Raw genomic sequence first — 9,204 nt, 5'->3', positions numbered from 1 at the left:
AAATTCCCCAAATCCCAAATCTCCCAAATATCCCAAGTTTTATCCCATAAATAGGGGGACAAACCAAATTCCCCAAATCTCCCAAATCCCAAACCCCAAAAATCCCAAATTTTATCCCATAAACAGGGGGACAAACCAAATTCCCCAAATCTCCCAAATATCCCAAACCCCAAACATCCAAGTTTTTATCCCATAAACAGGGGGACAAACCAAATTCCAAACATCCCAAGTTTTATCCCATAAATAGGGGGACAAACCAAATTCCCCAAATCCCAAACATCCCAAATTTTATCCCATAAATAGGGGGGCAAACCAAGTTCCCCAAATCTCCCAAATCCCAAATATCCCAAATTTTATCCCATAAACAGGGGGACAAACCAAATTCCCCAAATCCCAAACATCCCAAATCCCAAACATCCCAAAACCTCAACACCCCAATCCCCAAATACCCCAAATCTCACCCCATAAATGGGAGGGACCCCAAATCCCAAAAATCCCAAATCTCACCCCATAAATGGGGGGAACACCTCAAATCTCAGCCCATAAGTGAGAGGACACCCCAAATATCAGCCCCATAAAGTGGGGAAACCCCAAATCCCAAGCACCCCAAATATCACCCCATAAATGGATGAGAACCCCAAATCTCAGCCCCATAAGCAGTTCTTTACAGGGGGGGACATCCTAAATCCCAAAATCCCCCAATCTCACCCCACAAATTGGGTGGACCCCCAAATTTCACCCCGTCGATGGGTGAGGAGGACCCCAAGTCTCGGCCCCATAAGTGGGAGGGACCCCAAATCCCAAACACCCCCAAATCTCAGCCCATAAATTGGGAGCACCCCAAATCTCAGCCCCACAAATGGTTCTCTGCAGGGAGACACCCCCAAATCCCCCCCCCAAAAAAAAAAACTCCAAATCCCAGCCCCATAAATCGGGGGGACCCCAAGTTCCAAACATTCCCAACCTCACCCCATAAACGGGGGGACACCCCAAATCTCAGCCCATAAATGCTCCAGGGGATGTTCCCCCTCCCCAGCACAGCCCCTGCACCCCCAAAAATCCCTAAAATCCCCCCAAAATCCGCCCCCTGCGTGACTCACGGCGTAAACGGCCTCTTCCTCCTTCTGCCCGGGAACAGAAAGCGAAAGGAGAATTTGGGGGGCACATCCGGACACCCCCATCCCCCACAGCACCCAGACCCCCCTGCACCCCAAAAAAACCCTTCAAAATCTCCTAAATTGCCCCCAAAATCCCCTCAAAAATCTCCTAAAATCCCCTCCCTCCAATCGCCCTCAAACTCGCCCCAAAATCCCCCAAACCCCTCTAATGTCCCCCCCCAAAAAAAACCCAAAATCTCCCTCAAAATCCCCCTTAAAACTCACCCCAAAATCACCCCAAAGTCCCCCTAAAATCCCCTCAAAACCCCCCTCAAACTCACCCCAAAATCCCCCCCAAACTCACCCCAAAATCCCGCCAGAATCCCCCTCAAAATCTTCTAAAATCCCCCCCCAGAATCCCCCTCAAACTCGCCCCAAAATCCCCCCCAAAAAAATCCCAAAACCCCCCAAAATCCTCCTCAAACGCACCCCAAAATCTCCCTCAAAGTCACCCCAAAATTCCCCTCAAACTCGCCTCAAAACCCCCCTCAAACTCACCCAAAAAAACCCCAAAAATCCCCCAAAATCCTCCTCAAACTCGCCCCAAAATCCTCCTCAAAATTTCCAAACTCCCCCCAAAAACCCCCTTCAAACTCACCCCAAAATCTCCCCCAAAATCTCCCTCACACTCACCCCAAAAATGCCCCCAAACTCACCCAAAAAACCTCCAAAAATCCCCCCAAAACCCCCCTCAAACTCGCCCCAAAATCCCCCAAAAAAACCCAAACCCCCCCAAAATCCCCCTCAAACTCACCCCAAAATTCCCCTCAAACTCACCCAAAAAAAACCACAAAAATCCCCCAAAATCCTCCTCAAACTCGCCCCAAAATCCCCCTCAAACTCACCCCAAAACCCCCCTCAAAACCCCCCTCAAATTCGCCCCAAAATACCCCCATAATCCTCCTCAAAATTTCCAAACCCCCCCCAAAATCCCCCTCAAACTCGCCCCAAAATCCCCCCAAAAAAACCCCAAAACCCCCCAAAATCCTCCTCAAACTCACCCCAAAATCCCACTCAAACTCACCCCAAAATTCCCGTCAAACTCACCCAAAAAAACCCACCAAAATCCCCCTCAAAACCCCCCTCAAATTCGCCCCAAAATACCCCCATAATCCTCCTCAAAATTTCCAACCCCCCCCAAAATCCCCCTCAAACTCACCCCAAAATTCCCGTCAAACTCACCCAAAAAAACCCCAAAAATCTCCCCCAACCTCCCCTCAAACTCACCCCAAAATCCCACTCAAACTCGCCCCAAAATCCTCCCCCAAAAAAAACCCAAACCCCCCCAAAATTCCCCTCAAACTCACCCAAAAAAACCCCAAAAATCCCCCCCAAACCCCCCTCAAACTCACCCCAAAATCCCCCTCAAACTTGCCCTAAAATCCCCCTCAAAATCCCCCGAAATCCCCCAAACCCCTCTAAAATCCCCCCAAAATCCCCCTCAAACTCGCCCTAAAATCCCCCTCAAACTCACCCCAAAATCCCTCAAACCCCCCAAATTCCCCCGAAAATCCCCCTCAAACTCGCCCCAAAATCCCCCCAGAATCCCCCTCAAAATCCCCCCAAAATCCCCCCCAAAATTCCCCTCAAACTCACCCCAAAATCCCCAAAACCCCCCTCAAACTCGCCCCAAAATCCCCCCAGAATCCCCCCCGAAATCCCTCAAACCCCTCTAAAATCCCCCCAAAAAACCCCAAAAATCCCCCCCAAAATCCCCCTCAAACTCACCCTAAAATCCCCCCAAAATCGCCCTCAAACTCGCCCCAAAATCTCCCCGAAATCCCCCAAACCCCTCTAAAATCCCCCCAAAATCCCCCCCAAAATCCCCCTCAAACGCCCCAAAATCCCCCTCAAATTCACCCCAAAACTCCCCCCAAAATCCCCCTCAAACTCACCCTAAAATCCCCCCAAAATCCCCCTCAAAATCCCCCCAAAATCCCCCAAACCCCTCTAAAATCCCCCCAAAAACCCCTCAAACTCGCCCCAAAATCCCCCCCAAAATCACCCCAAAACTCCCCCCAAAATCCCCCTCAAACTCCCCCCAAAATCCCCCCAAACTCAACCCAAAATCCCCTCAGAATCCCCCCGAAATCCCCCAAACCCCTCTAAAATCCCCCCAAAAACCCCCAAAAATCCCCCCAAAATCCCCCTCAAACTCACCCCAAAATCCCCCCAAAATCCCCCTCAAACTCACCCTAAAATCCCCCCAAAATCGCCCTCAAACCCCCCCAAAATCCCCCAAACCCCCCCAAATCCCCCCCAAAATCTCCCTTTACCTTCTCAGCCGCCTGCCGCGACCTCCGAGTCAGGAACTGGAGAGAAAAAAAAAAACACAAAAATTAGGGGGAAAAAAAGGGGAAAAAAGGGGAAAAATGGGGGTGAGGATGAGGAGGGGAATTTTGGGGACCCCCCCAAAAAAAAAGGGGGTTCGGGGCTCACCCTGAGGCGCACGTAGAGGCCGGTGAGGATGAGGCTGTAGAGGAAGAGCACGGCGTCCAGCACGTAGCACAGCTCGGGCTCGGCCAGGGCTCCTGAGGCGTTTTTGGGGGCGATTTTGGGGTTTTTGGGGTTTTTTGGGGATTTTAAGGTGGATTTTGGGAGTTTTGGTGGGGTTTATGGAGGAATTTGGGGGATTTTACAGGGAGTTTTGAGAGTTTCAGGGGGGATTTTGGGGTTTTGGGGGGGATTTTAGGGGGGTTTTGGAGGGATTTGGGATTTTAAAGGGGGGATTTTGGGGGTTTTGGGGGGGGATTTTAGGGAATTTTAGGGGGGTTTTGGAGGGATTTTAGGGGGGGGATTTGGGATTTTAAAGGGGGGATTTCGGGGGATTTTGGGGTTTTAGGAGGGATTTTAGGGGGGTTTTGGAGGGATTTTAGGGGGGGATTTGGGATTTTAAAGGGGGGATTTCGGGGGATTTTGGGGTTTTAGGAGGGATTTTAGGGGGGTTTTGGAGGGATTTTAGGGGGGATTTGGGATTTTAAAGGGGGGATTTCGGGGGATTTTGGGGGTTTTGGGGGGGGATTTTAGGGAATTTTAGGGGGGTTTTAGAGGGATTTTAGGGGGGATTTGGGATTTTAAAGGGGGGATTTCGGGGGATTTTGGGGTTTTAGGAGGATTTTAGGGGGGTTTTGGAGGGATTTTAGGGGGGGATTCGGGATTTTAAAGGGGGGATTTTGGGGGTTTTGGGGGGGATTTTAGGGAATTTTAGGGGGGTTTTGGAGGGATTTTAGGGGGGATTTGGGATTTTAAAGGGGGGATTTTGGGGTTTTGGGGGGGGATTTTAGGGAATTTTGGGGGGGTTTTGGAGGGATTTTAGGGGGGATTTGGGATTTTAAAGGGGGGATTTCGGGGGTTTTGGGGGGGGATTTTAGGGAATTTTAGGGGGGTTTTGGAGGGATTTTAGGGGGGGATTTGGGATTTTAAAGGGGGGATTTCGGGGGATTTTGGGGTTTTAGGAGGGATTTTAGGGGGGTTTTGGAGGGATTTTAGGGGGGATTTGGGATTTTAAAGGGGGGATTTCGGGGGATTTTGGGGTTTTAGGAAGGATTTTAGGGAATTTTAGGGGGGTTTTGGAGGGATTTTAGGGGGGATTTGGGATTTTAAAGGGGGGATTTTGAGGTTTTGGGGGGGGATTTTAGGGAATTTTGGGGGGGTTTTGGAGGGATTTTAGGGGGATTTGGGATTTTAAAGGGGGGATTTTGGGGGTTTTGGGGGGGATTTTAGGGAATTTTAGGGGGGTTTTGGAGGGATTTTAGGGGGATTTGGGATTTTAAAGGGGGGATTTTGGGGGTTTTGGGGGGGATTTTAGGGAATTTTAGGGGGGTTTTGGAGGGATTTTAGGGGGGATTTGGGATTTTAAAGGGGGGATTTTGGGGGATTTTGGGGTTTTAGGAGGGATTTTAGGGGGTTTTGGGGCAGATTTTTGAGGGATTTGTGGGGGGGTCGGGGGATTTTAGGGCGGTTTTGGGGAATTTTAGGGAATTTTAGGGGGGTTTTGGAGGGATTTTAGGGGGGGATTTGGGATTTTAAAGGGGGGATTTTGGGGTTTTAGGAGGGATTTTAGGGTGGTTTTCAGGGGGTTTTGGGGGAGATCTTTGAGGGATTTGTGGGGGTTCGGGGGATTTTAGGGCGGTTTTGGGGAATTTTAGGGGAGATTTTGGGAGTTTTGGAGGGATTTTAGGGGGGATTTGGGGTTTTAGGGATTTTAGGGGGGATTTTGGGGTTTTAGGAGGGATTTTAGGGTGGTTTTCAGGGGGTTTTGGGGGAGATCTTTGAGGGATTTGTGGGGGTTCGGGGGATTTTAGGGCGGTTTTGGGGAATTTTAGGGAGATTTTGGGAGTTTTGGAGGGATTTTAGGGAATTTAAGGAGGATTTTGGGGAGGGTTTTGTGGGATTTTAGGGTGGTTTTTGGGAGGGGTTTTGGAGAATTTTAGGGGGATTTTTGAGGGATTTGCGGGGGATTTTAGGGGGTTTTGGATTTTGGGGAGGTTTGGGGGGATTTTAGGGCAGTTTTGGGGGGTGGGGGATTTTGGGGACATTTTAGGGAGTTTCGGGGGCATTTTAGGGGAGATTTTGGGGGGGTTTTAGGGAATTTTAGGAGGATTTGGGGAGGGTTTTGTGGGATTTTAGGGTGGTTTTTGGGGGAATTTTAGGAGGATTTGGGAGTTTTGGGTGGGGGGGCGGATTTTAGGGGATTGGGGGAGATTTTGGGGATATTGAGGAGAATTTTGGAGGGATTTGGGGGGATTTTGGGAGTTTGGAGGGATTTGGGGGGGATTTTTGAGGGATTTAAGGGACGATTTTTGGGAGATTTAAGGGGGGGATTTTTGGGGGCCTGAGGGGGGATTTTGGAGGGATTTGGGGGGATTTTAGGGGAGATTTTGGGGGGTCTGGGGAATTTAGGGACCCCCCCAATGTGTCACCTCACAGGTGGCACCCCCAGACCCCAAATCCCCTGAATTCCACCCCCCAAACTTCCCTGGACACTCCAAACCCCCCCTGCCCAAATTCCCTGGATCCCCCCCAAACCCCCTGGATACCCCAAAACCCCCGGACACCTCAAATCTCCCGAGTCCCCCAAACCTTCCAAATTCCCCTGGATCCTCCTAAATTCCCCCAAACCCCCTGGATCCCCCCCCAAATCTTCCAGACACCCCAAATCCCCTAAATCCACCCAAACCCTCCAAATCCCCTAAACCCCCCTGGACACCCCAAATCCCCCTAAATTCACCCAAATCCCCCTGGACACCCCAAATCCCCCTAAATTCACCCAAACCCCCCTGGACACCCCAAATCCCCCAAACTCCTCCAGAAACCCCAAACTCCCCCGAAATCCCAAACCCCCCTGGACACCCCAAACCCCCCTAAATTCACCCAAATCCCCCGAAATCCTCCAAATGCTCCGGACACCCCAAACCCCCCTGGACACCCCAAATCCCCCAAACTCCTCCAGAAAAAAACCCCAAACCCCCCTGGACATCCCAAATCCCTTAAATTCACCCAAATCCCCTAAATCCCCCTGGACACCCCCAAATCCCCTAAATCCACCCAAACCCCTCTAAATCCCCCAAATCCCCCGAATCCTCAAACTCCCCCTGGACACCCCAAATCCCCCAAACTCCTCCAGAAACCCCAAACTCCCCCGAAATCCCAACCCCTCTGGACACCCCAAACCCCCTCGGATCCCCCAAACGCTCTGGACACCCCAAAACCCCCCTGGACACCCCAAATCCCCCAAACCCCCCTGGACATCCCAAATCCCCCTAAATTCACCCAAATCCCCTCGGATCCCCCAAATGCTCCGGACACCCCAAACCCCCCCAAAGCCCCCTGGACACCCCAAATTCCTTAAATTCACCCAAACCCCCCTAAATCCCCCAAATGCTCCGGACACCCCAAATCCCTCAGACACCCCAAACCCCCCTGGACACCCCAAATCCCCCTAAATTCACCCAAACCCCTCTAAATCCCCCAAATGCTCCAGACACCCCAAATCCCCCGAATCCTCAAACTCCCCCTGGACACCCCAAACACCCCAAACCCCCCTGGACATCCCAAACCCCCCTAAATTCACCCAAACCCCCCTGGACACCCCAAATCCCCTAAATTCACCCAAATCCCCTCGGATCCCCCAAATGCTCCGGACACCCCAAATCCCCCGAATCCTCAAACTCCCCCTGGACACCCCAAACCCCCCTAAATTCACCCAAACCCCCCTGGACACCCCAAATTCCTTAAATTCACCCAAACCCCATAAATTCACCCAAACCCCACTAAATCCTCCAAATGCTCCGGACACCCCAAATCCCTCCGACACCCCAAACCCCCCCTGGACACCCCAAATCCCCCAAACTCCTCCAGAAACCCCAAACTCCCCCGAAATCCCAAACCCCCCTAAATCCACCCAAATCCCCCTAAATCCACCCAAATCCCCCGAAATCCTCCAAATGCTCCAGACACCCCAAACCCCCCTGGACACCCCAAATCCCCTAAATCCACACAAACTCCCAGGACACCCCAAACCCCCCTGGACACCCCAAACCCCCCAAACCCCCCTGGACATCCCAAACCCCCCTAAATTCACCCAAAACCCCCTCGGATCCCCCAAACGCTCCGGACACCCCAAAAACCCCCCTGGACACCCCCAAAAACCCCCTGAACCCCCCAAATCCCCCAAACTCCTCCAGAAAAAAACCCCAAACCCCCCTGGACATCCCAAACCCCCTTAAATTCACCCAAACCCCCTCGGATCCCCCAAACGCTCCGGACACCCCAAATACCCCCAAATCCCTCAGACACCCCAAATCCCCCTAAACTCCCCAAATCCCCCAAACCCCCCAAACCCCCAAACCCCCTGGACACCCCAAACCCCCCTAAATTCACCCAAACCCCCCTGGACACCCCAAATTCCTTAAATTCACCCAAACCCTCCTGGACACCCCAAACCCCCCAAACCCCCCTGGACATCCCAAACCCCCCTAAATTCACCCAAACCCCCTCGGATCCCCCAAACGCTCCGGACACCCCCAAAAACCCCCCTGGACACCCCCAAAAACCCCCTGAACCCCCCAAATCCCCCAAACTCCTCCAGAAAAAAACCCCAAACCCCCCTGGACATCCCAAACCCCCCTAAATTCACCCAAACCCCCTCGGATCCCCCAAACGCTCCGGACACCCCTGAACCCCCCAAATCCCACCTGCGGCCCGGCCGGGCACCCCCAGCAGGACGAGGCCGAGCAGGCACCGCGCCCCCGCCGCTGTCCCCAATGTCCCCATTGTCCCCTCGGGTCCCCGCCCCTCGCCCACTTCCCCAGTGCCACCCCCGTCCCTCCCTTCCGCTGTCCCCGCTGTCACCGCGGCCACCAACGACGTCCGGCCCGGGGGGGGCACCCGGGGACCCCGAAATGGGAACTGGGGGGGGGCAGCCCGGGTTTGGGGGATCCCTCGGGCCCTGAAAGGGGAAGGAGAGGCCGAAAGGGGAAGGAGATCCTGAAACAAAGGGAAGGAGACCCCAAAAAAGGGGAAAAGGAGACCCCAAAATAGGGGGAAAGGAGACCCCAAAAAGGGGGAAAGGAGACCCCCAAAAAAGGGGAAAAGGAGACCCAAAAAAAGGAAATGAGACCCCAAAAAAGGGGAAAAGGAGACCCCAAAAAGGGGGAAAAGGAGACCCCAAAAAGGGGAAAAGGAGACCCCAAAAAAGGGGAAAAGGAGCCCCCCCAAATTGGGGAGAGAGGCCTCAAAAAGGGGAAGGGATGCCAAAAAAGGAAAGGAGACCCCAAAAAGGGAAAGGGGACCCCAAAAAAGGGGAAAAGGAGACCCCAAAAAAGGGGAAAAGGAGACCCCCCAAATTGGGGAGAGAGGCCTCAAATGGGGAAAGGACCCCAAAAGGGAAAAGGAGACCCAAAAAAAGGAAAGGAGACCCCAAAAAGGGGAAAAGGAGACCCAAAAAAGGGGAAAATGAGGCCCCAAAAAGGGGAAAAGGAGACCCAAAAAAGGGGAAAATGAGACCCCCAAAAAGGGGAAAAGGAGACCCCAAAAAGAGGAAAAG

General features: G+C 52.6%; 1 protein-coding gene across 1 annotated transcript in view; it reads right to left on the bottom strand.

Annotated features, from left to right (window-relative positions):
• The window catches only part of FCER1G (Fc epsilon receptor Ig), a 14,294-nt gene extending 5,862 nt beyond the window's left edge, over positions 1 to 8,432 (bottom strand). Inside the window, exons 1-3 of the mRNA XM_059490066.1 lie at positions 8,354 to 8,432; positions 3,597 to 3,688; positions 3,434 to 3,469 (exon numbers count right to left, since the gene is read on the bottom strand). Coding sequence (XP_059346049.1) covers positions 3,434 to 3,469; positions 3,597 to 3,688; positions 8,354 to 8,432 — 207 coding nt within the window. The remainder of the gene's footprint in view (positions 1 to 3,433; positions 3,470 to 3,596; positions 3,689 to 8,353) is intronic.
• Positions 8,433 to 9,204: the final 772 nt, after the last annotated feature.

The sequence above is a fragment of the Ammospiza nelsoni genome, chromosome 28, assembly GCF_027579445.1.
Source record: "Ammospiza nelsoni isolate bAmmNel1 chromosome 28, bAmmNel1.pri, whole genome shotgun sequence".
Lineage (NCBI taxonomy): Eukaryota > Metazoa > Chordata > Aves > Passeriformes > Passerellidae > Ammospiza > Ammospiza nelsoni.
The sequence above is the reverse complement of the archived record's forward strand: the minus strand, read 5'-3'. Positions and strand labels throughout refer to the sequence as shown.